The 27,599-nt window shown below is 42.4% G+C and overlaps 1 protein-coding gene across 1 annotated transcript in view; it reads right to left on the bottom strand.

The window, feature by feature from the left end:
- Arhgap21 (Rho GTPase activating protein 21) overlaps positions 1 to 27,599 on the bottom strand; it is a 124,878-nt gene that overhangs the window by 58,979 nt on the left and 38,300 nt on the right. The window contains 2 exon segments of the mRNA XM_032884712.1: positions 10,903 to 10,927; positions 12,854 to 13,033. Coding sequence (XP_032740603.1) covers positions 10,903 to 10,927; positions 12,854 to 13,033 — 205 coding nt within the window.

Genomic DNA, 27,599 nt, shown 5'->3' with positions numbered 1-27,599 from the left:
CAAAATAACCCTGCAAAAATTGAAACTAGCTACCACTTTTCCATTAGCTTCTTTATCTCAAGCAAAAGTATGAGAATCTAGTCATTTTTCTAAGAAATGAAAATCCTGAATTGCAGCCCTCTGGGGGTTATACAGAGAGCGGTGAGGTATGAGGAGGAAAGGCTCTTCACGGTCTCAAGAAGCTCCACTGACCGGAGCCCTCGGCTACTCTCACTGCCAGGAAACGGCCAAGCACCTACGGTACCAGGAAACCTCACAGCGTGCATGTGCACATGCACGTGCATGTGTGTCTGCGTCTACCTCCAAAAACAGTATAACCACATTATGATGTCTTACTAGCAACAGCAGAAGTCAAGTAAGAGCAGAGCTGTATCTCCGAGGTTAGTGAAGAATGTACAGACCAAAAGTGGGAGGAAAACAAAAGCTTTTCATTAAATGAAACCTGAATTCCAACACAGCACAATGCAATGCAAGCCGTAGGGAGAGAAGGATCACATCTACACTAAGTACTAAAAAAGTGAATATGCGTTACTTACCAAACAGGAAACATGAAGGAGAAATGGCTTTCTTCATCTCAAAAAACAAACTTGTAAGGAAATCTGAGTCAGACTCTCACAGGGGGCTGGAGACATGGTGGTTCAGAGCGCTGGCTGCTCTCCTAGAGGACAGAGGTTCGATTCCCAGCAGCTAAACAGCAACTCACAACCATCTGTAACTCTAGTTCTAGGGCAGCGGTTCTCAACCTGAGGGTGTCAAGACCCTTTCACGGGGTCCTATATGAGATATCCTGAATATCAGATATTTACAATTCATAACAGCAAAATGAGAGTTATGAAGTAGCAACAAAAATAACTTTATAGTTGGTTGGGGGTCAGCACAGCATGAGAATTTGTATTAATGGTCACCGCATTAGGAAGGTAGAGAACCACTGCTCCAATGCCCGATTCTGGCCCCTGAAGTCACCAGGACTGAAAGTGGTACACGGACACACATGCAGGCAAACATGATACCAATAAAAATAAATTTAAAGAAGATTAAACAACCAAAAAAAATCAAGATTTTCATTAATAAGCAAAAGTTTCTAAATACGTATAGTAAACGCTGGCTTCACAGTCAAACTCCTACTCGCGACAACCACAGGCAGGCTGGACAAGGTCTCCAAAGGCTGAGAGAAGCGAGGTGTTCGGGGCTGGCCAACAAGGCAGGCAGGAGAGCATCATGGCGGCTCTGTGCCAGACATCCCTCTGAGAACCTTCTGCAGGTAGCAGCTCGCCAGCGCTCAGCCCACTGCCATGACTACCCTAAGCCGCATGTCCCCACGGTCGTCCAAAGTGGGGTTCTTCAACCCCACTCCTCCACTGCTTTATGGCCTGGCTGAGCCTCCCTGGATCCAGGGTGAGTGAGGCTTTCCTGACAAATCCGTCACGCTTTCCCCGAGGACCAGATCCCTATCACCGTCCTCTCCCAGTCCTCTCAGTGCTTATCCATTTCGATCATCCCTGCTACCTCTGCATGAGTCACCCATCCCCTCGCTTAGCTGCTGCTGCTCAGTGTGCATGGAGAAAATCTTCAAGTAGAAAACCAAACCAAACCATGTGTTGATGAGCACAACCATGCAAACAAGCGTGGCTTGGACACAAAGTTGGTTTGACACCTAATATCCAATCAATATATATTCAGTCTATCAGAAGGTGAACAAGAAAACCCTAAGGGGTATTCCGATTGATGCAGACCAATTAATCCCAGACATACACTACAAGACTCAGCATAGCAAGTGTTTTTTTGTTTTGTTTTAGGGTTTTTTGGGTTTTTTTTTTGTTTTGTTTTGTTTTTGTTTTTGTTTTCTGTTCATATGCTTTGCTTTTTGAGCTAGGGTTTCTCTGTGTATCCTTGGCTGTCCTAGAGCTCACTATGTAATCCAGGAAGGAACTCTGGCCATCTGGAGAATGGCGAAACGGCTCTGGCAGGCCTTGCCCTTCTCCCCAATTCCCTTTTCCTTACTAAAAACCACTAGATTACATTCCTGAAGCCAGCCCCCAAGGTCTGTTCCCTATCTGGCCACTTCCTCCTCCTGAGGCTGACCCCCAAGGTCCAGCTATCAAAGTACTGAGTCCAGCAAAGGCCCCTCTGGCTCACCTAATTAACATGCCCAATCAAATGCCTCATCCTTACCCGGGTTTCCACTTTACCTTTATAATCCGCCATTTTCCTATGGGCCACACCTGTCTCCTCTCTATCCAGAGGCAGTCCTTTGTCCCGGGGACAAATACCTCTTCTCCTTCTCCCTTGTTCCCTGTCCTCAGTCTCCTGCTTTCTCTCCTATTCCCTGTGCTCAGTCCCTACAGGGCCAACAAACCTGCTTTATGCTGAGAAAGTGGCACTGGGGATCCTGAGCAGATATTGATCTCTCACAGTCGAGGTTACCCTGGACACACCTCTCTGCCTCCTGAAGACCATTATTCTTCAACATTTAGATTTTGTAACACATATACAGTAAGTATTCTAGTAACTAAAATCCCAATTCTACAGCTTTGATGATACTGCACAATGAACTAAGATCATCAGGATTTTTTCCCCTTTCTTTCTGTGGGTTTAACCTGGTGCCTCATGCATGGCAGATCAATGACAAAGCACTCTTAGACCTTGGTGGAAGCCAGGCATCTTGAGCAAATGAAGAATACACTGCAGACGGAACCACTTATCAAGCCACAGCAATCAAAAGCAGTGTTGGCTTGATGCAAATAAAACCACCAATGGGCTGGGCATGGTAGCACAAGCCTTCAATCCCAGCCCTCGAAGGCAGAGGCAGGCCCATCTCTGGAGTTTGAGCCCAGCCCAGTCTACATAGGGTCAATCAGGGCTACACAGAGAAACCCTGTCCGAAAACACAAGCAACAATACAAACGACCAACACATGGGATGAGCATCTATAAAGAACCAGCAGTGAGTATTTAAGGCTTCGTAAGACCTACAGATCTGGTGTGTTCTTTCTTTTTAAACAAAGCCGTAACAATATAAAACTCATTCTAGGTTTGGAAAGCTTTGCATAGCTTCCACAGGCCAACTTCAGGACAGAGCCACGTTTAGTATGGATCGACCAGAGACAGACACCATAAGTGAGCCGCTTTCTACTATACAGTAACTGGAAAAGCACAGACTTCATGCTAAGAACCATGTAACTCAAATAAACCATGGACTCAAACCGCGGGCCAAAATAGTGATGGGCAAACTGCAGCTTTGGTTATGACTGATAAATCAGAAAAGCATCTTAACAATATGGGAAAGTTCTTAGAGAATTCAAAGTATTAAAAACAAAGTATCACTCACTCAGACTGCACTAAAATAAGAACCTCGCCAGAGGCGGTAAGACTTTGAAAGGTAAGGTCAATGGGCACCCACTCTCTTTCTCTAGTCACCAAATTCCCCACTTGAAATACCCAAAGAACGCCTACAAGTATACAATTAAACTGGACGCGCAATCAACTTTGTCTTGCGGAAACGTAAGTTAAAACTATAAACCAAACCACTGCCTGGTCCAACTACAGTGACCAAAGTTTGAAAACAGGTTAACATGAAGCAGAGCGCCCTGCACGCAGAGCGACTGGATGCTTGTGCTGCTAGTGTGTGAGTCAGTGCATGTGAGCACACTGGAAACCAGCAGTGCCCTGTGTGTGTGTGCGATGACTCAGCAGCACCACTCCTACATGCGCACGCCTTTGGACTCACGTCATGTCAGGTAAAGGAAGGTTCATAGCTGTGCTGTCCAAAACAGGCCAACACTCCTGTGCACAGACAGTGCAGTGAACCGATCCAACAGTTCTCCACATCACCTACTGAGATTCAACTGTAACTTACAACTGAGATAAAATACGCCAGGGCAAGGTTCAATTAGCTTAACAAATGTATATTCCCAGATAAGCATCAGCATAACCTGAATATTGAGTTCCCTCGGGCTGAGGACACTGCTCCATCTAGGGAATTTGCCAAATGCAAAGCCACGGTTTCCACAAGCAGCACTGAAAACAGTCTTTGTTTTCCTCAGTCAATTCAAACTGTCTTTCCTACGAGTCTGTATTGGTAGAATCAGACAGCATATACTCTCTTATACTTAGCTCTTTAAAAATTCACTAGAGGGGGTTGGGGATTTAGCTCAGTGGTAGAGCGCTTGCCTAGCAAGCACAAGGCCCTGGGTTCAGTCCCCAGCTCCGAAAGAAAAAAAAATTCACTAGAATGACTTTCAAAAGCCTGGGTAATAAAAAGGAGATAAACCCAATCCTACTCAAAATCATTTGTTCCCCAGCTACACTGTCAGGAGACTGGAGTGACAGATAGCACGGCCAGGTAGAGAACCAAATTTCCTGGTTTTAACCCCTCCTGTAAAAAGGGGGAAAAACAAGAAAAAAATCTCAAACATAAAAAGAGCCGACAAAATAAGTGAATAGGAAACCATGTACTGAGAGTGTAAAACCCACATTAAGAACCCTAACTACATAAAAGTTGGGGTTTTCAAGGGAAAAAAAAAAGAACTACTACCACCCAAGAACAAAACACAAACCTCATTTTAAAAATAGGCAGTGAGGACAGCGATGGCTCAGTGGCTGCTTCTCCAAAGAACACGGGTTTGTTTCCAACCCACACGGAGGCTCACAGCCATCTGTGACTGCAGTCCCCCTGTTCTGACTTCCAAACACGACGCCCAGACTTACATGCAGGCGAAACACCCATCTATACACAGTAACAAAAGAATAATTTAAAAATAAATTAAAAAATGAACAATAGACATCAACAGTTATTTCTCCAAATAAGTTACACGAGTGGCCAATAAGCCACTAAAAGACGTTTAGAAGAATCCATCGGTTAAAGAGGTGCACAGCAGAACCACAATGAGATGCCACTTCACACCCACTGTGCTGGCGCTAATATAAAAACAGAGTAGTACTTGGTGGAGAGAATACAGAGACACGAAGCCCTCCCACCACTGCACTGTAGAAAACAGCGTGGCCCACCACTAGGTCTTTATCCCAAAGAACGGAAACACAGACTCATATATCTGTACATATATGTTCATAACAATCATAATAACATCCACTAATGGGCAAATGGATAAGCAGACAGTGGCGTGCATGTGCGTGCGTGTGTGTGTGTGTGTGTGTGTGTGTGTGCATGTTTGTGTGTAGACACACACATGAAATATTCCAAGCATAGAAAGTTGAGTGCTAATGCATACTGCACAGACCTTCCTTATTATCTCATAAAAGTGGCAAAAGCAATTCAGGTTTCAAAACTATAACCAAGCGAAAAGCAAATTTAGACATCAAGGCAGTAAATGTTCCTTGCTCTTAAGCAGAGGCTCAGCAAATAAAAGCCATGTGAGGATGAGGAAAAGAAAAGAACACCTGTTAAATGCCACCCTGCACAAGCCAAAGCTGCCCCGGAAGCTGAATGAGACACCCGTTAATAGTGTAAGAATTCAAGAGACTACGGCCCTCTTTCTCCAAACTTTCAAGAGTGGATTCCAAGAGTTAAGCTCTGAGAGGCCACAGCTATGGCCAGAACCTGACAATTCTACCCCTTGCTAACTCCTTAAATGCTGTGTTCCAACTATATCACCTGAACCTAGAGACAATAACTGTATCCCTGGAAAGCCGTGCTGAGGATTAAGGACCTAAGCCCCAGAACACTGCTGTCATCACCAATCGTCTCTCTGTCTCTATCTCTGTCTCTGTCTCTGTCTCTGTCTCTGTCTCTGTCTCTCTCTCTCTCTGTCTCTCTCTCTCTGTCTGTCTCTCTCTCTCTCTCTCTCTCTCTCTCTCTCTCCCTCTCTCTGTCTCTCTCTCTCTCTCTCTCTCCCCTACTTCCTAAAACATGCTCACTACCAAGATGCCTATGGTTGTTGCACTAAGCAGCACCAAAAATTAACAGAAAATATGCAACTAATTAATACCTGTCTGGTTAAACTAATTAAAAACAATCCAGTTAAATAGGAATTACAGGATCCAGCTAAGGGCTCCACAGAGCTCAGTCAGAATAGCTGCATTTGCAAAGCACTGTAAATATGCTTTGGACCCTCTACCACCAAATATCTGGCGATTACTGGCCTGCCCAGAAAAACTATTTGCAATACAATTTCAGGCCCATGTTTTAGTTACATTATTCTAAAAGAATGTGTTTTTCAGAAAAGAATAGAAATAGACCATAAATCTACTCCATTTTCTCAGCTTTGTAAACATTTTTTTCATCACTAAAATTGCATTTCACTGAAGCCCACTCATTCTCCAAACACAATGACTGAGGTACATCTGCATTGGTTCAATTTAATTCCTTCCCGGAGGATTTAGAAGTACCATGAGAGAGAAGGCGGAGAGAAAGCATGGTGAAGGCTGGACCTTATACAGAGAGGTAAGCTCATGAACACGGAGTTTCACCAGGATTTCCTGGACATGCGGCAGCCCTAAATTCAAGTACTTTGGCTGTGGAGACTCACACTCTACAGTGCTGTTGCTACGTCACTCTGGTGCAGCTAGTGTCCTTCCTTTGCATCTGGCCAGTCCTGGGTCTCACCACTGTTGGAACACTCTAGTAGGAACTATAGAGGTATGCAGACAGAGATAACAGAATCACAAAGGTCACAACTGAGACAGTTTACACAACTCGCCACATGCTAGAAAACTGGAAAGTCAATGGAACTGAGAGGGAGGGAAACAACAGCAGCCACTGTATGCTCAGGATTGTGAGTGTTTACTCCAGTATTTTAAAGGCTGTCAACATGGTATCAACTGTCGAAACAGCTGCTCTTTCCAAACTAGCCTGCTCTCGTATGGTCCTTTCTTATACTGCATCACTGTACAAACAAACTAAGAAGTGTAAAATAATTTCATGAAACATAAAATTACATCCACGTACAGGATATAAGAATACAAAAGCTAGGGCTGGAGAGATGGCTCAGCAGTTAAGAGCACCCGACTGCTCTTCCAGAGGTCATGAGTTCAATTCCCAGCAACCACATGGTGGCTCACAACCATCTGTAAAGAGATCTGATGCCCTCTTCTGGTGTATCTGAAGACAGCTACAGTGTACTTATATATAAAATAAATAAATCTTTAAAAAAAAAAAAAAAGAATACAAAAGCTAGATACGTTTAGTTATTAAAAAATTACATGCCAAAAGAGATTTCACTAAATAGCCACAAGAAAAGATGTGAATCAAAGCCTCCAGTTGCTTTACAGGACGTTGGCATCACAGCAGGCTAGCCCTGCAGTACAGTCCAGCAGTTAGCTTTTTCCCAGGGACACTACACTTTGACTCTGACCACAACACTGGAGGTGGGGATTCTGTTACACTAAACGAAGCTCACACGAAAGTTTCATAGTCTCAACAGACTCGGAGATACATTTTGAATGGAAAGAAGACTGAAATAAAAATCATAACACGCTACTGGATTAAAACGGTAAATTGTAAGATGTCTCTGAGGAGGGTGTGCTCGAAAACCTCATCTGTAAACAGCTGTCCAGGAACAGAAAATGTCTTGATAGAAAACATGGTCCAATGGACAACTAGTTTAGCTAAAATAATATTAATTACTATGCTTAAGCTAAAAGGGCTTTGTGGAGCGGCCTGCGATCACACTTGGGATGAGACAAGCGAGTGATCACACTTGGGTCGAGACATGCGAGCCCGGCCCACTGAAAGTCTAATCAAGCAGGCCGAGCACTGGGAACTCCTCACACTCAGGGAACTTTTACATCTACAGCAAAACAGCTATTCTGAATGTTGTAGTGAGTAATGTTTGCTTCTAGAAAGTATTTAGGACTCCCTCACCTAAGTGAGTTGAAAAAATCTTGTTTTATCTTTAGGTATTCACAAATGTGAAACAAGCGTTTTTGACCTTAACCTTCTCCATGTAGGTTTCACAGGGTCAATTTCAAAACACACTATAGATTTACCTAATAATTCTTGGTCCTAAATGCTGGAACATTATTTTAAAGTTGGAAATACTTTTGAAACAAAATTGAAGAAATGAGAAAGAATACTTAAAAGTACGTAGTCAACAGACTTTAAAACAAAGTTTAAAAACAAAACTATGAACTTAGAGGGTACCCGACATAACTAATCTGAACATTGAGCGCTTTCACAGTAGTCACGTGATCGGAGGGAGCTATTTTAGCTTCTTTATCTACAGAAGAGGGCTATCACCTCATCGTCGGGGCGAACAGATCCCTAACACACACTCTCATGTCTGGTCTGGATTAATGTCAAGTACATGCTAAATCAGACCAACTTCTCCAGGTGCTCTCAGACCTTCTCCCCCACCCCCTCCTCAAAGGGACAAAGGCCCAGACTTTCTAAGTCACTGGGACACACAGGACATTCAGAACCTCTTGCGGACCTGTGAAATACCAGCAGCATCACTGTAGTTAGCAAATTTGCCCAGAGGCAATCACTCCAGGGAACCTGAGGCATGGCCAGAGAAACCCTTGAGGAGTTATATCCTGGGGTCATACATTCATTGAAAAGATAGTCTTTTGGAGCAACCTTGATGAAGCTACTGTTGACTGCACTCTCTGTTTTCTAGGACAGGGACACATAAAGACAGACTGGCCTTAGGAAGCAGTGAAAACGAGATGGCATTTTTACAGAAGGGTATAGCTCTAACTATTCTTACTTGATTCTTTGACTATTGGAAAGCTCAAAAGCAAAATTCAACTTATTTTTAATAATAGTGTTAGAGCCACAGCACAAACATTTATATTTAGTCTTCTGGCAATCCAATTAATATTTTCACCCTAAACATTTACCCCAAAACAGAAGCGTTTCATGTTTTGATCATAATCCGCCCTCCTCGGGCTCTTCCCAGAACCACTCCCCGGTTCCTACCTATCTAACTTCAGGTCCTTTTAATTCATTAACCAATTTCTCACTGTATAACACAACACAGTACTTCTGTATGTGCATAAGCCCCTGTCTTGAATAGAGCAGGGTGGAAATGGGTAAATTACCCTTTCCTCTGACTTTCTTTCTCTCAGACCTGGACCCTCAAAGGGTTCAATCAAAGCATGTAACTCCATCCGATTAGTTCAACAAGCCAGACGGATGATAACCATCACATGCAGCTGTGTTTACTAGGCGTGCATTTCCCCCGTGACAGGCGTGGATGGCATCCTTGGTGTGTGTCCTCAGCGTCTGCCCCGGCACCTCCACCTAGGGAACGATGGGACGATGACAGAGAACTCAGATGCCCTTTCCTCAGGCTGGTGCTTTTCCTGTCAGCTGCCTCTGCTTCTGTCACACCAGGAGCATTTGGAATCTATCCTAAACCCTAGTGAATACCAGATGGTGACAAGAGTGGTCCATCTTGCACAGGTGACATCTATGATCTGTGTTACCTGACCTACACCCTCAGATTATCTTGGACAGTGCTGAAAGAAATTATTTCCTTATGTCAATTGAAAGCATGACAATTCTAAGACACACACACACACACACACACACACACACACCCCTACCCAGACCACTGAGTCTATAAGACTACCCATGGAATACATACAAATGAAATTACTCAGGAAAAAAAATATTGTACTATTGGTATCCATAAATACATTTTTAAAAAATAAGGCAAAAGACACAAAAAGACTATTCTGTATTGTTTTGCTTGACAAGAAGTTCCAGAAAATGCAAAATTCTTTTGACAAGAAGTTTGTGAGTAATTGTTCAGAGCCAAATGCATTATAAAAGAATACACAGAACTTTCCAAAATGATGGAATGCTTATTTTTTTAATATCATATCTTGAGGAGAATGGAAGGAAGATTCATGGGTTAAACGTTTACTAGATGTTACACGTTATACTTATCATTACTACAAATGTGATATTACTGGTAAAGGAGCATTAAACTTGAACTAGTGGTGAGAAAACACCAGATAGAACTGCGGGGCTGGATGTCCTATAGGACAAAAGACTCGCAGATTCTGAACAATGCTGAGGTCACAAGACCCAAAAAGAACAAAGGGGAGAGATGAAGACCACGGGGGATTTTTAGGAAGTATCCATACTGAACTCAAAGTAACAACAACAGCAAACCCAACAAAACCCAACAAGACTAGTGGAAACATTGATGTGAAACATTGTAGCTAATCTACTAATACCCTACCAGTGGTAACTCCTTAGTTGTGCTCACTGGATCACAGTTATGTATACTTTTTAGAAGAAAGCACAGAGGGGTTGGGCTTGCCTAGGAAGCGCAAGGCCCTGGGTTCGGTCCCCAGCTCCGAAAAAAAAAAAGAACCAAGAAGAAAGCACAGAATCCCTGACAGTTGGAAACACACGCAGTTCAAAGCCATTGGATATGGGTCATAGAAACCAAACTCACGTTTTCTAGAAGAGCAGTAACTACTTTTAATTGGTGAGCCAACTCTCCAACACCAGAAATAAATGACTATTTTTCTGAATTTATTTCATTATAATGGAAACTTTAACTCATTAAAGTTGATTGAAAATTAAAAGAAAACCAAATCAGAATTATTAAGAACTAATCCCTTCTCCATCTGAATAGCTCATGATCTTCCTTAAGTGTATTTACGAGTGAGATTAGAAATAAGAAGAACCAAAGCCACCTGATACAGCACACTTCTTCCCTGAATGGGCCACTAAGTTTACAAAGCTACTGACATAAACACCTTCCGTAGTATCTTTCGATGTCCAAAGCATAGACAAGGAAAGCATTTGTGCTCACTGCAAGGAAGTGATGGGATTCACAAAGCTCTGAAGTGACGGCACAATCTTTAAATCCTTTAAACACCTAAAAACTGCTCTCCACTTGGCCTTCAGAAGAAGGTCACCTTAGCTACTACACCTCCGTACAGTGAGAACTGCATGGGGTTGTTTAGAGAAAAGGTGGTGGCTTACCTCCTCTGTTTCCATTCTCTTCATCCTGCAAAATAAAACAAGACACACTTGAGCACCAACGATCAACTCTTAGCTCAGCACAAACAAACAAATTATTGGTATATAATAAATACCAACCGGACCCATACTAGCAGGACCTTTGCCAGAAGGAGGGAACTTTCACAAGACAGAAAGGCTGTGAGTGAAGGCCGGTGCGGAAGGAAACTGGCAGTACTGTTCGGAAACACTGTGTGAGCATGGGGCCCCTAACTGCGGTATTTAGGTGGCGGCAGCAAACAGCACTTGGTTCATTAGTTACTGTTCTGCAGTAACCATCAAGAACTTTCATGGGCTAGCAGCTGCATATTTAAGTTCTTGTTCTCAATTTGGAACTTTTTCTGTTTGGTTTCTATAGGTTCTTCTTCCATGCTGCCTATGTCTAGCTGAGAAATTAGGAAAGCGACTTAAAAAAAAAAAAACCTAGTATGAAAACACATTGAGGTGAGTATTTGCTGAGCCTTGGTTGAATCAAAGCTCCCATGCACTGCAGAAATGCAAACGGAGCTTTGGCTGAAGGCTGGTAATTTATTACATAACTCTTGACCTTTATTTTGGCTGCTCAAATGTTGTTTTTCTTCTTCTGGTTATAAGCTCGGTTCTGAGACTAATCGGTTGCCAGCTAAGTGACATAATAGAGACATTGTTGCTATCAATCCTACACTCTCTAAAAACTATAAAACACTTAAACTGGTTTTAAATTCTTTGGAGGCTGGGGATATATAGCTCAGCGGTGCAGTTCTAACCTACCAAGTGTCAAGTGTAAGGCCCCAGGTCTATTTTACACACACACACACACACACACACACACACACACACACACACACACACACACACACACACACAATCTTTGAGTGAATTAATAAAATTTCACCATTAAAGTAAAAACACGCATATATATTTCACACAGAAAGTGTATAAAGACCAAAACCTATTTGCATGAATATCTGCACCAAACCACAGGATTACATGGCCATACCGAGCATTACCATCCCCAAGCCCCATTCCAAATGTTTTCTGGGAACAAGGCACTGCGGTTGTGTGACTAGTGACTTGCTCAAGGTCACAAAGCTATTGAGAGCCAGAGCCAGGAACTATGGGGACCCGGACTCTGCAGAGTCCACAAATGCTTTCTAATTCAGATATATTTTTTAACCTGTATTTTATTTTATTATTATTTTATGTATATGAGTACACTCTAGCTGTTTTCAGACACACCAGAAGAGAACATCGGATTCCATTACAAATGGTTGCGAGCCATGTGGTTGCTGGGAATTGAACTCATGACTTCTGGAAGAGTCAGTGCTCTTTAAGCGCTGAGCCATCTCTCCAGCCTAAGTAGGTTATTTTACAGATATATCATCTACATGCTCTTTGTGTTATAAACTAAACCGACAAAATTTGGACAGTTCTAAGATGTATCTAGCAAATATGTATTATTACCCAAGTTTTTAATATCAATAGATCTTAAAGGTAGTTAGAGGCAGCTGTACCGACACACCACACACGGCCCCTCTCAGCCAAGCATGCTCGCTACTGGAGTGTACTCACACCTTTTACTCTCATCAGCCACGCTCTAAAATTCTGCCTTACTGTCCTATGGTTCATGTGAGAGTCAGCAGATTTCTATACTTATTTATTTTCTGTAACAGCAGCGAACTTAACCAACAATGTCCCTGGTTTGCTCAGAGAATACAGAATCTTTCTAAATAGTAGGGAAGGTTACATATCACAAAGAGAAGGAAGCCTACAAGCCGCTGAAAAACAGGCAGCAGCATATTTCAGAAGTTCAAGTTTTTGTTAGAGGTTAAAAAACACGAAAGAAGAATTTAAAATGCAAATATAACCGTTATTTTAAGATAGGAAGGGAAGCTGAGAAGGAGAAGAGGCCCAGAAGATATGGGAATTCTCTCACCTTGTATGAGAACTGGATTGCAGACTCCGGGGGATAGACAATGAAGTGTCGCAGTGTGAAGCCGAATCCTTGAGATGTTCTCTTCAGCATGACTGTCTTGGGACCTGGCCAGGAGAACGATTCGTCTTCGGACGGTGACACGGGTTCACCCTGTTCCTTTCCATCTTTATTTTTTGACACCTAAAGGGCAAAGACAAGTTAACACTTAACTACAGATCACAACATACTTCATTTAGAAAAAAAACATACAAAACATAATTACCTGAATAAATATGAAGCTAGTGGAGAGGAGGTATACTTGCTCCCAAAGTAAGACACACTATAATCATCCAAACCAAAAAGCGGCACACATGTGCATGTGCTTGCATGTTGCGTGCACATAAGTGTGCGGACACCAGAAGGTGTCTGGTGTCTTCCACCATTCTCTGCCTTATGTCCTTATGTGGTGTTTGGCTAGATTAGGCTGGCAGTCAACAAGCCCCGCAATCCTCTGAGCACTCACTGAGTGACGGTGCTAAAGGAGGCAGAACCAGTCCCAGCTTGTTAGGTGGGTGCTGGGATCCAAACTCCAGGCCTCATGCTTATGTAGCAAGGCGCTCAGCCTCTCCACCCAAGCCCCCAAACTAAAACTACAAAACTAATTACACCGTGGAAAACCAGTGAGCGAGAGACTATTCTTGGGGTTGGGGATTTAGCTCAGTGGTAGAGCGCTTGTCTAGCAAACGTAAGGCCCTGGGTTCGGTCCCCAGCTCCAAAAAAAAAAAAAAAAGGAAAAAAAAAAAAAAGAGAGAGAGACTATTCTTAAAACTTGTTGGCACAAAAGCTAAAAATTTCATCGAAGGCATGAAAGATGACACCAAGGAAACCCCGCAGCACACTGAAGGCAAAGAGGAGAAACAATGGAACACAGAACTATCAGCTAGGAAAGAGACCAAGCCTTTCTAGATGGTTCAGTGCAACAAACACTAAAAACAGCAGCAGAAAGGGCCTGAGTTCGAACCAGATTCCACATCCACAGAGATCAAATCCAAAACGATGTCCACTTCTTGAGGTCCTTTGATCTCTGAGCCTTTGCCTGGCCAACACTAAAAATCTGTTACAGGGTAAAATCAAAAATTGACTCAATACCTTATTCCCTTTTGTACCCTGTGCCTCTCCATCCCCACGTCTTCAGGCTCCTCGAAGAGCAGCTTCAATGTATCTCCTCACCTTTGATACTTCAAAACTTTTCAATACCACCTAATTGACCCAGGAAAACCCAGCTCTGCCCACTGCCGGCCTTCACCAGGCCTTTCCAGAGGACGCAGATGCACAGAAACAACGGCTATGCGGATGGACCCCCCTCAAGGCCCAGATCACTAACGTGGAGAGACCAGTCCGTCTGTGCCTTTTGGCTGGAAACTTGAGGACATTTAAAGTCCTTATTGAATAGTGAATGAGTTATTATTAAAATGTCAGCTAATTCTTGTCACTGTGTTGCTGATGTTGGCGCTTTTAGTCAAAGGAACATACAGTGTCTCACCCAAAATGGCTATTGTCATCCCTCCATTCTCACTTGTAGCAAACGATCCCCTTTGGCTTTTGAGGAAAGAGCAATACAAAGAGAAATTAATCCCCTGCTGTTTCCCTACCCACTCATTCCATTCCCATGTTTTCCTGTTTTCTCTTCTACTGACAATGACTAAAATATCTGTTCTCTGAAAACCCCAGGGCTCTGTAAAGGCCCCGTCTCCTACAGTCCCTAGGACTTATGCTAGATTCTGTCAAAGGCTTTTTTTCTTCCTCTACTGAGACGGTCATGCGATATATATTTTTTTCTTTAAATTCATGTATGTAGTTTATGGCATTTACTAATTTGCATGTAGTGACCTGTCCATCCCTTCATTCCAGGAACAAAGCCAACTTGACCACGGTGTATGTATCCTTTGTGATGCGCATCTATCTACACGGTACTTTCCTGAGCATTTTTGAGTCTATACTCATCGGGGCCACAGACCTGTGGTTTTGTTTTTCTGTTTCTCTTTACCTGGTTTGGGTATGACAGTAATGTGAGCTTCGTAGAAGGGTTAGGGGAGTTCAGGCCTGGAATCTTTTTGTAGCTGGAAGGCTTTTCATTACTATTTCAATCTCCTCGTTACTTATGTGTCTGTTTAGGTTGTGGACTTCTTGGTTTAATTTTGGTGGTTTGGCTGGATCTAGAAACTCATCATTTTTTTTTCCAAATTTTCCAGTTAATGAAGTACAGGTTTTTAAAATATTCCCTTATACTAATCTCAGTTTCTTTGGTGTCTACTGTAATGCTTCCTCACTCATTCCCGATACCATTAATTTGGGCCTCTCTTCCCTTTGATTAGTTGAGCCAAGCGTCTGTCAATCTCGGTTACCTTCTCCGAGAAGGTTAGGTTGGCTGACTTTGCATTACTCTGCTGTGTGCGCAGCACTGGTTTCTGAGAGGACTTTCGTTATCTCTTGCCACTGACTACATTTGGATTCGCTTTGTTCTTGGTTTTCCAAGCGTTTGTGTTGCTTCCTTCAGCCACTGCATGTGCTCTTCTAGGTCTTTCAATGTAGCCACTTTGAGCTATACGTTCCCCGACTGGGTCACTTTCAGTGAGTCCCAGAGGTTTTGTTTCCATCTTTCATTAAGTTCCAGGAAATATCTTATTTTTTTCTTTGACCCATGCATCACTCAGTAGTAAGTTGTTTAATTTCCGTGAGTTTGTGTATTTACTAGAGATTTATTTGCTGTCAATTTTAAGTTTCATTGCATTGTGGTCATAGAGGATACAAGAGTTCTTTCTTTTTTATGTAATTTACAGACATTTGTTTTGTGTTCTAGCACGTGATCTATTTTAGAAAAGCTTCCATGTGCTGCTGGGTAGAATGTGTATTGTTTGGGTGGAGTATTCTGTAGACCTGTTAAACCCACTTGATGTATGATGTCAATCAATCCTGATGCCTTTATTTGTTTCCGTATGAACTATTAGAGAAAGTCTGTTAAGAACACCAATGTGTATTGTTTGGGTGGAATATTCTGTAGACCCGTTAAACCCACTTGATGTATGATGTCAATTAATGCTGATGCTTTTATTTGTTGTCCGTATGAACTATTAGAGAAAGTCTATTAAAAACACCAATTGTTAATAGAAGGATGTTAATCCTTGCCTTTAAATCCAGGAGGACTTTTTCTAAAAATAAAATTGATTGTACCAGAGTTTGGGGTGTGTGTGTGTGTGTGTGTGTGTGTGTGTGTGTGTGTGTGTGTGTGTGTGTGTATTAATGTACCCGTCCCCTTTATTAGAATAAAGTGTCCCTTTTTACTTCTCCTTAGTTTTAGTTTGAAGTCTAATCTATCAGATATTAGGATACGGAGACCTGTTTGCTGCCTGGTCCATTTGTTTGAAGTGCTTTTGTCCACCTTTCTACTCTAACGTGGAGTCTATCTTTAAAACTAAGATGTTTCTTGTAAACAGATAGGTGGATTTTTGTTTCTTGATCCATCTAGTCAGTCTGTGCCTTTTGATTCGAGAATAGAGGACATTAATATTTAAAGTTACTAATGAAACATGAACTGAAGACAGTGCTATTTAAAGTTACTACTGGACTGGTGTTAACTGTGGTGCTGATTGCTGCTGCTGCTGCTGCTGCTGTCTGTGCTCCCAGCAGTCTTTGTTACAGTCTCATGGCTCGGTACTTCGTTCCACACTCTCTACTGTGGTCACTCCTCTTTCCAGCCCAAGACAATGCTTCCCGTCATGAACATTTTTATTTTTCCTTTATTTAAAGCAGACAGTTTTGTTAGGTTTATTAGTCTAGGCTGGCTGTTGTGGTCCCTTAGGACTTGGAATACCTTGCTCCAGGTTTTTCAGGTTTTCGAAATTTCTAGGGAGAAATGAGATGTTATTCTGACAGGTTTTCCTCATGAAGCTTTCGATATACTTTCTTTTGTTCTACACACTTACTGCTGTTTTAACTATGATGTTCCTGCTCTGGTCTATGTGGTGCTCTGATTACCTCCTCTGTCTGTGTGGGTGTGTCTTTACTTAGTTTGAGAAAGTTTTCTTCTATGATCTTACTGAAGATCTGATCTATGCCATTGATTTGAGATTCTTTTCCCTCTTATGTGCCTACAGTCCAAAGGTTTGCTTTTTCCTGGTGTCTCATATTTCCTTTCTTCTGCTGCTTCATTTTCATATTCTTTGTTTATTTGGTCTAGAGTCTCTACTTTGTCTTTGAGTCCTGCTGATCTATTTTCTGTTGGATTCATTCTACTGAGAAGCCATTCATTCCTTTGAGTGTTCTCGTTGAGTTACTGAGTTTTTCAATTCCATCTTCATTTTAGCTTGAGTCTTCTCCGATGTTTCTATCCCCTTCTTGAATTCTGTCCTTGGGTCCTTGACTGCCTCTGCCATTTCCATCAGCTTGTCTGTGTTTTTTTGGGCATCACTTGGGCATTGATCCTCTTAAGTTTTCTCCTTAATTTGACTGAGCTGTTTCTCTGTGGCTTCCTTAAATTCCTTGAATTATTTGATGAAGTTTATGATTGTTCTTTAAATTCTGAGTCTTGGGGTTCTTTTAGGTAAATCTCATTAGCAGGCACTTCTCCAGAACTAGTAGGTTTTGGAGAGAAGATACTGGCTTGATCTTTCGTATTTTACTTTTCAATGAGATCCGGGCATGTGGACTTCTTTTGTTAGTTATAAATCTTATATGGACAGAGCAGATTGTAACAGAAGAGAGGATTGTGGAATGGGCCAGGCTAGACCCTGGAGAAGGATGTGGAAGATCTGTCTGGGTGCAACGCTTAGATGGTAGTGCCAGAGGGACCCGTGGATGATGGCAGTCAGGGCAGTAAGGCAGGTCCTGGTAGAAGCCTACAGGTTGGTTGCAGGACAGGCAGCTGCAGGACCTGTCCAGAGAGCTGGACAGGGACCCCAGTGCAGATGAGGTTAGACACTGAGGAGGATGTGGGAGGTCTGGCTGTCGGGAGAGGTTGCGTGCAGCATGAGAAGGGTAACTGAGGATGGTTCATGTCCCACAGGAGCACAGCGCTCAGGGCTCCCAGCAGGCTCCTTCCATACTGAGGTGCCAGCAAACTGCAGACCCAACTCCACGGCAAACCCACACTTCTTTAAACTCTTTTCTTTGGGTAACTTCATTTAGTCTCATGTGCTTGATATCATTGACTGATTATATATGCATATCTCCCAAGCATATCTGCACTCCAACAGGTAACTTTCTATGTGAGTTGCTGATAAAAAATGCTACCTTTATCAAAGAGCAAATGCTTTCATACGCTGACTCTCCTTTCACATTACCACCTACAATCAAGTCTATCTCCACAGTGATTTACTTCTTATGAAGGTGAGAAGACCGAGAAAACATTACACAGCCAGGCCCGTAGTAAGGCAATGTGACTGAGGAACTGGGATGTCAAAATAAACTGCACTGTACAAAATCCATACTAAATAAACAACTGAACACTGACAGTTAAAATGATGTATCAATCAGGCTAGAACTATGGCGCTGCTCTTCAGAGGCCCTGAGTTTGGTTCCCATCGTCCCCGCTGAACAGCTCACAACTGCCTATTCACTCCAGCTCCAGAAGATCTACATCTCTGGAGAACCCGCAATCACTTAGACACACCCACACACAAACACATATGACCAAAAGACCAACCATATCAACCAAAACAGCACTGTGCTCTGAGATGACAAAATGTCTGCAACACTTAAAAACCCGAAGGTTTAAGTCTAAACACTGCCAAGCCCTGAAAGGAGACTTACACACATGGAGCACATTCATGGTTTAGAGACTTAGTGTGGTTTTTTTACACATATTTATCTACAGACTTAGATTTGAATAATGACTCAAAGCAATCCCAATCAGGATCTCAAAACATTTTTGTATGAAAATACAGTTTCTAAAAGTCACCTTATCTGCTAAGATTCTAACTATAAAGAACAAATTCCATATACTCATGCTCTGTTTTCTAAAATAAGAAACCAGATTTAGGGGTTGGGGATTTGGCTCAGTGGTAGAGCGCTTGCCTAGGAAGCATTAAGGTCCTGGGTTCGGTCCCCCAGCCCGAAAAAAAAAAAAAAAAAAAAAAAAAGAAAACCAGATTTCATAAAAGTCTGTTGTTTGAAACTTGTAAGAAAATGAAGACAATTTTTTCAAAGGGGAAAGTATCTGCAAATGAAATTTCATCCTGGACTGATGAATGGAACATAAAAATAACGACTTGGAAATCCAATAATTAAAGAAAATGGGCAAGAAATGAGAGCATACCTTACCAAAGAAGCTAAAAAATGCTCAACATTGTCACTGATCAGCAAATTCACACTGGGCCACAATGGAAAACCAACAAGGGTTGGCTAGTGAAGCAACTGGAGCGCTCATACACTGCTAACAGGCATCTAAAGGGTACTAATACTTTGTAAAACAATGTCATTGCTTCATAAACAGTTAAATGTGTGTCTATCGTGTGACACAGCCACCTGTTCACAACAGCATCAGTTATTATAAACTGAAAAATATCCCGAAGGTTTTAAAGCAAACTGAACTGTGACACATGGAATGGAATTAACCACTAAGTTAGAGAAGCTAGACTAGGGGTAGAGCACATGCCTCACTGCTGCACTCATCACACGGCTAAGACTTTTCTACACCACCTGGACGCACACACTGGTCACCTTGATGGATGAGAGAGAGAGAGAGAGAGAAAGAGAGAGAGAGAGAGAACAGTCGGGGGAGGGGTAAGTATATTTACTATCCTGAGCATGTAACATTTTGATTTTAAAGATTGATTGATTGATTGATTGATTGATTGTGTACACTATTGCTGTCTTCAGACACACCAGAAGAGGGCATCAGATCCCATTACAGATGGTTGTGAGCCACCATGTGGTTGCTAGGATTTGAACTCAGGACCTCTGGAAGAGCAGTCAGCGCTCTTAACCACTGAGCCATCTCTCCAGCCCCCATGTAATATTTTTATACGTGTGATTACACAACCTAAAATATGTGCAGTTGGTTAGGTGTCAAACATGCCTCAGTAAGAGACTTAAGCAGATGCAATGGGATGACTGCCATGAACTGAAAACATGGTTGTCATAGGGAGGAATGTGAAAGTGAACGCAAGGCTGAAATCCAGAGGAAACAGGAACTCCTTCAGCAGCAGCGGTGATCAATTCAGATCAATGGACAATCCCTTAGAGTTTATTACGACAGACATACTAAGGTATTCCTCTCATCATTTAAATTATCAAACATAGATGTGCATAGTAACTATCATTTGAGATTGAAGAATAATAACCCAGTAACTTTTCCTACCCTCATTCCTTAAGAAAACAAGATTCTACTGACTCTGCCTTGGCACTTTAAGTTCCGGCTGAGGGGAAGGAGAGAAAACACAGGGCAATGGCGGAGAGTTAGCCCATTTCCTTCCTCTGTAAGGCAGGGTGCAGATTTGTGAGGGTGGACATCAAATGGCCTGTGGGGGATACGCTCGCATCCCGGGGCTGTGCAGGAGCTCCCACGGCAATGTGTTTGCAGTGTGGCAACTGTGACTCTCGGTCTCGTCTGTTGCTCTTCGGTTCAGGAGCTTAACTGACAGACACGGTGACCTCCTGTGTATACTTCCAGGTTCCCCAGCCCTCTAAAAAGCCCAAATCTGAGAGAGGAGGATAAACTACCACTTTCTACTACACAAAGTCTCCCTCCACAGGTGACTTCAGAGCTCTTCACTCAAAACACAACAAACAAGGAGGATCTGGCCCCTCCTCCCACTGCTCCCTGACCACATTCTTTTCCCAGCGTTCTTCTTATTTGCTTTGATGCCCTTTCCTGACTGCATCTGACACATAAGCATGTCAAAAGACTGTGATTTAAGAATACCGAGAAAAATCAAGTTGAAAAGAGAATGAGAGAAGATGCTGTATTACAGGATGTTTGCAGAGAAAGGAGCAGCATCATTAGACATGTGCTGCCCCCACTGTCAGTGAGGCAGGTGAGCAATGGCTGCCGTGATGCTAATTTCCATTCTCCTAATGGCTAATACACACCGAGCACCTCCTTAGCGTGTTTAGTTGTCCTATTCTATGATTTTCACAAACACAACACGCCCTGGGCTTTACTGTAAATGAACTCTTTTCATGTTACACACAAGCATGTGGAGGCCAATTCTACAATAATTTATCCCTGAGTATGGACAGCTACAATCTGATCAAGAATTAACACCCAGGTTTCTAAGATGAACAAGGAAGGTAGTCCCAGTACTAGAGGTGGGAGAATGGGCTGATGCAGGGAGACTGTAAGGCCAACCTGGGGCATACCAAGGCCTCATCTCAGGAAACCTTCAAAACCGAAGGGCTCCCAATGCCAAGGCCGGGGTACGCCCTGTGTGTTTGTCATCCCTTCTGTCTTGTAATCTACGTGTATTTCTGTTCTTAGACATAGCCTAGCATCTTTCCTTTAGGACTCTAATTTTTAATACTTAAACCCAAACTGGGGCTGGAGAGATGGCTCAGTGGTTAAGAGCACTGTCTGCTCTTCCAAAGGTCCTGAGTTCAATTCCCAGCAAACATGTGGTGGCTCACAACCATCTGTAATGAGATCTGATGCCCTCTTCTGGTGTGTCTGAAGACAGCTACAGTGTACTTATAATTAATTAATTAAAAATTTTTAAAAGCCAAAACTGTGTATTAAATTCATGTCTAGAATATTCTTTTGATGGGCTCATACTCTCAGATATAGTCAAGTTTTCAATCACACAGGAACCTCTCCTGGATTATGTGTCCATTCTCTTAAGTCTCCGATTGGTCAGTTACAGCTTCTTTTAGTACATTATTTACACAAAAGAAAAAATAGATGTGGGCGAGCAATTTCACTTTTGCCCTCCACAAGCTGATCTTTTTCAGAGCACATGGTTCAGTTCTTTCAATTTTTCCATCCACCCAGAATACATCCAAGCCCTCCTAGTCTCTGACCTTTCCCCTGTAGGAAAGAAGGGAAGGTTACATTTTCTTTGGCCTGTTTACAAAGAGGAGATAAAAAGAAACATACATGAGCCTGCTTTCACTCCTACATACCCACAGAGCCTTTGATCTTCAGATTTAGTAACAGGGGCCAACTGTGGGCCTGGAGTGGAGAAGACAGCACTCACAGGTCCCTCCAGTTAGGCTCTGATGCACATCTCCCCTGCACATCTCACTTCCCAGCCATGAGCACCCAGTTACTCCCTGTGGCTGGATAACAGAGATTAAATTCCTGTGTCCAAGGCCTGCCACCCCATTCCCTTAAAAAAAAAAAAAAATTATAACAAGGTCATCTGATTTAACAATAGCTCAAAGTTAAAAGGAACCAAAGGAAAGGACAACAAACGGCTCTAGAACTTAGACACGGTAGACAGAGCAAGTGGAACAGGTGAGATGGGAGCCACCAAGCATCAAACGAGAAAAGCAGTATCTTTCTAAAAAGGGGAGTTAGCATGGCTAGAATGATGGGAAAGTTCTAAAGGATTGTGTGGTAAGTTCTTTACACAAGTAAGTTTGCCACACACCATGGAAATGCACACCTATGGTGGGTGAATATTTTTGTGTGTAAATCATGTTTGCCTAGAACATGGAAGGCTCTGGGATCAATGACGGGGTTGGAGAAGAAAAGGAGAGGCAGGAGGAAAGGGGGAGACAGGCTGTAACAGGACAGAATGCTCAGTGCATAGTAAGCACAGGTATGTCCCCATATGCACTCATTTGTATTTAACACGGAATCAGGTCATCGTCATACATCCCAGCATGCACTCTCGGGAAAACATTTTGCATCCTTTCGTCTTACAAGGTCCTCACAGAAATTCTACATTATAACAAGGTCATCTGATTTAACAATAGCTCGACAGTCCTACTGGTGAAGAGCTTGTTCTCTTGTAACTCTTACTGCGGGCCATACAGTGTCTTAAAGAAAGAGTCTGTTTGAAGAGCCAGACCTTTTTCATGGTCATCCAACGTCTTTTGGTGATTTTACTGAGAAAACACGAAACTCTGGTTTTCCTTTTATGTCTCTGAATAGTTAACTTTACGGTTGCAACTTTCATCTGGCTTGATGCTATTTTGTTGATGTCTCTAGGATATGGTATGGGGGGCAAGGACTCTGAGCTAGACTCTGATCTAATCCTTGGTTTACAGCTGTAGACTGTGGTCACCAAACTTCTTAAAGCATTTCTGTGCCTTCACTGATTTGCTCTGAGAATGATAAGTTATACCACTAACTCAAAAACCTAATGCCTTCCATTATCTAAAATATTTTGAGTATTTATACAACAGGCAACAGAAGTAGAAAACGCCATACTTTGTGTGATAGATCTCAGGAAACTAGAAAAGCTGCACTTCAGACACTGTGTACGAGATATATAACCCAGGGTAAACACAAGCATCCACCCCATCCACCAAAGAGAAAGAAGGAAGCAGAGCACACTCTAGTCCAGGAATTTTGGATAAGGAATTGTCAACCTAAATAAATAACTATTCATAAATCTGTTTGTGTCATTATTATCCACCGTTTCAAAGATATTTTTAATATGTTTTAAAGGCAGGGTCTCATGTAGCCTAAGCTGGCCTAGAATTTGCTCCCCCACCGCCCACGCCCCCACCCCCTGCTCTAAACTGATCCTCTATCTGCCTCCCAAGTGCTGAGACAGCAGACGAGCGTTGTCACCTTTAGGTCCTTCGAAAGTGTACAACACTGAAAATAGAACCTCGAAAGTAAACAAGTTTCTTTTGTAAAATAAAATTACACGTCTCACTAACACAAAGATTATTTGTTCAGACACTGAGATCAAATGTAAAAACATGGTCTTGCCTATGAAAAAAACAAGACCTTAATATTTAAAACGTTTTACTGATTATTTCTCAGTGTTGGGAGACTGGACCCAGGGCCTCAAACATACTCAATATCCCTGAGTCAACATTGCCAGCCCAAACTGTTTAAACCCTAAGTATGATAGAGAAAGGGATTTACAGTGGTTGAGTAACTTCACAAAACTAGACAGCTAGCAAGCGATGAGCTGGCCTACTTTCTGTAATGCACACACCGTTAGCTGATACAGGATAATATGGGGTTGAATAATTAAATGTTGTTTATCTCTAATTCTTCCAGAGTCCTGCCAGAGAGAGGATACTCTGCTATTTTGAAGATTTGGGGGTGGGGTCTGTTAGTTTAGATTCTAAATTAGTTAAAAGACTCTTAAAATATAATCTGTACATGCCAAGTGTGCTTAAAAGCATCTTGCTGATAACTTTCACTTAACTTACATTTTTTGTTTGACTGTTCATAAGGCTAAGAGGAGAAAGAGAGTGTTTGAGAGTGAGAGAGGAAGAGGGTGAGCAGATCAGCAGATCAGCAGATCAGCGCGGCCTTGAATGTCATTCTTGAGATGCCATCCATTGTTTGAGACAGGGTCCTCCCTTGGGTCTGGAACTCGCCCAGCCAGGCTGCAGGCCAACGAGCCCCCAGGGGGTCCCACCTGTCTCTGCTTCCCCAGAGCTGGGAATACAGATGTTCAAGGCCATGCCTGCTTTCTTACCTCTTCACCCTCGCACTTTACCACTGAGCTCTCTCCAGCCCTCCGGATTTTCTGACAATCCAGGTGAAAACCAGAAGAGCTGCTTTGATACTAAGGACCGTGCGGTACCTACACATATTTTTCTAAACAGTGATTCTAGCTCACGGGACAGAGGAAATGAACTCACAGCTTGGGGCTGGAAGACCTGGGGTAACTTCTGTCGATAACAATGCAAATGAATCCCTTTGAGAGTCAGTGCAGTCAAAACAGCTCGAGCTTTAGTTCCTCCTGTAGGTGGACCCTGGTTCACAGCACCTCTCTCACAGCTCACCTCAGAAGCTGCCTTGCTGTGGTCCTGCTTCCAAGGTCTCTGTACTTAAACTAACACATGATTGGGTGGGCTAGTGCTGCTGCCCTTGGCTGCCCTTCCATGCAGGCCTCTGCCTTTCAGGTGCCTCGCACCTACGCAGCCACTCTTTCGCTCTCCCAAGCATGTCCCTGCTCCCTCTTTCTCTTGAAAAGCTTAGGTCCCAACTTTTCAAAGACAGATTCCTAAAGCCTCACTTTAATAATTCAAATTTATAGAATAACAAAAGTAACCAGGACGGCAGCAGGCCCGAGAGCACTCGGGAGTGCTTCACAAGCAGGTTGGCTCTGACTGGGTAGATATCCCAAGTTAGCTCTCATTAGCTTGTAGACTTACACACTTGTGACAGTAGTACCATGTCAAGGGGTGACAAGCGATGTCACCTCACACATACTTCTCACAACCAACAGTGCCTCCTCCTCAGACTATTTTCTGGGCATTCTCTCTGCTGTTTTACTGGTGGTAAAGACACAGTCCAATTAGGCGCTCCTATCTGCCTTGGTCCTCCTTGTGGCAAACACACACTTCATGATAACAGGCGCTGTGTTGGCTTCCTGAAGAGAAAGTGAGGCTGGCCAGATGGCTCAACAAGCACCATGACCTGAATTCCACCCAGGAGCCCAGGTAAAGAAATGGACGGAAGGAACCAACGCCACAAAACAGTGCCCAGACCTCCGCATGGGTGTGTCCCTGCTCCCTGCATTTCGAACACACAAAGAAACATACTTACTTTTTAAAATAAAACATAAAGTTTCCAAAATTGTGCCTGGAACAAAAAATTTCACCTGTCCTCTGTCATTTGTACAGCTTTTCTTATAGTTTAAGAATACTTCTCTCTGCCAAAATACAAGTGCACCTGCAATCTGTTCACAGTCACTGCTCTAATATCCTCCACCATTGCTTTCTGCTCTTAAAAATACTCAAGGAAGGAATCAAGGACATGAGATGTAGGTGCTTACCACAAAGAAAGGGTCTCCTGGGGCTAGCAGCAATGCCTACATCGTTCATGAATTTCTACTGATATATACAGTTCCACGGTAAAAACACTACACTTATCCATTCTCCAGTAAATGGAAACGGGGTGTCCAGTTGTTTCACTAATAAAAACTTTAAATGTTTGTAGGAACATCTGCCCGTACAGAAATATATTACATATGGTAATCATGGTATTTACACGGTATTTTTATGGATTCTTTAAGGTACTTACACATGTCGAACAGTATTTATATCTTTTAAGTTAACTCGGATGGTATAGAATGTCTCTGTAGTGTAATATGCAGTGAATCTGAAATATGTGAGTTGGGCTGTGGCCCCCATCAGATACAATAATGTGGTCTGTCTGTCTGACATCTTCCACCCAGACAGGCACAAGAGAAGGAGGTCACCACTCTCTGGACATGTGTGGGATTTGCTCAGAATTTTATTTTTAAAAACTAAGCAAACATTCCTTAGCACTGCATCAGAGGACTGAAATTGTTCACTCTTATGTTAAATAATGGTTTATAGCTTAAGCTTTTAACAAAAGAAAATTTTATAAGGTATTTTAAATAAGGTAAGCATAGTAAGGGGCGGTCTCCTAAGGAGCTGAAGGCCCAAATTCTACTTACAAAGGGCAAAGTGTTTCTTCTGGAAGATATGTTACAATAAATATTTAAACATTAATCATAATTAAACACAAGCATGTGGGAAGCCAGAAGTTCAATGAACAGTTGCTACCTTATTAGAAAGTTGCAACGCATGTATCACATTTGAAAAGAAAAATTATTCTCATTAAAATGTATACTACAGGTATTTTATTTTTTAAAAGAAGGATTAAGCAACTTTGAAACAAAATTTCCAAAGTAAATGTAAAAAAAAAAACAAATTTTTCTAGAAATTTCGGTTCTCAGTCCATGGGTATACAGGTATTAGTGATTGGATTCAAGTGTACTCTACAGGGGGGTTGAGGGGGTGAGTGGAGGAGGAGGCAAGAAGAGGAAACCAAGGAGTAAAAGGAAGAGGTGGCTACAGGAATGTGGGAGTACTGGGGTTGGACATGACTAATATATGTTGTATACCTGTACAAAAACTGTCCAAAAATAAATTCTTTTCACCTAGGAATGGGTTATAATGAATAATGACTTATTACTTGTTAAAGGAGCACCACCTACAGTGACCAAATCTAATGCATGTTTAAAACAGAAAAAAACAAAATACAATCTCGTAACAGTTTTTAGGCCTTCACTGACTTTCTTCAACAAATCCTGCTGTGGCACTATATTAATAAGCACTAGCCTTTCTGTTCAACTGCTCTTCCTTTCCTACCTTTTGGCAACCATGTGACTTCCTACAGGCAGGGAGCGGTCTAAGGATAAGAAACCTTCACTGTAAAGTGTAAGCAAGAGTCAGCCACACTGGCATATGCCAGCATTGACACTACCCACAGCACTCCATCAGGGCAGACATCTGCAGCGTTCTACAATTTCAGTTGGCACAATCAGTTCCACCCTTCCTTTCAAAGCCTCATCAACTACACTGAGCATTTACAGTCCCTCAACTTCAGATGTGCTACCAAAATCGGGCACTGTAATTTTTCTTCCATTCCATTACTTCTAATTTTTCTAAGTATTTCCTAACCATAGATAGAATAACAGAATGACAGTGTTGTTGTGTAACAACAGTTTCCTCCTAGATTGAAGCTTTGCATCCTGCAGGGAAGCTCTTCAGAGGAGAAGATAAACAACTCAAAACTGCTTCAGGAAGTTCCTGAAACTGACTAGATTCATTAGGCCCATCCTTGCCAGGGTAAGCAAGTTGAAAGTCCCTCTCAGAACGAAGG

This window comes from Rattus rattus, chromosome 14 (genome assembly GCF_011064425.1).
Source record: "Rattus rattus isolate New Zealand chromosome 14, Rrattus_CSIRO_v1, whole genome shotgun sequence".
NCBI classification, from domain to species: domain Eukaryota; kingdom Metazoa; phylum Chordata; class Mammalia; order Rodentia; family Muridae; genus Rattus; species Rattus rattus.
The sequence above is the reverse complement of the archived record's forward strand: the minus strand, read 5'-3'. Positions and strand labels throughout refer to the sequence as shown.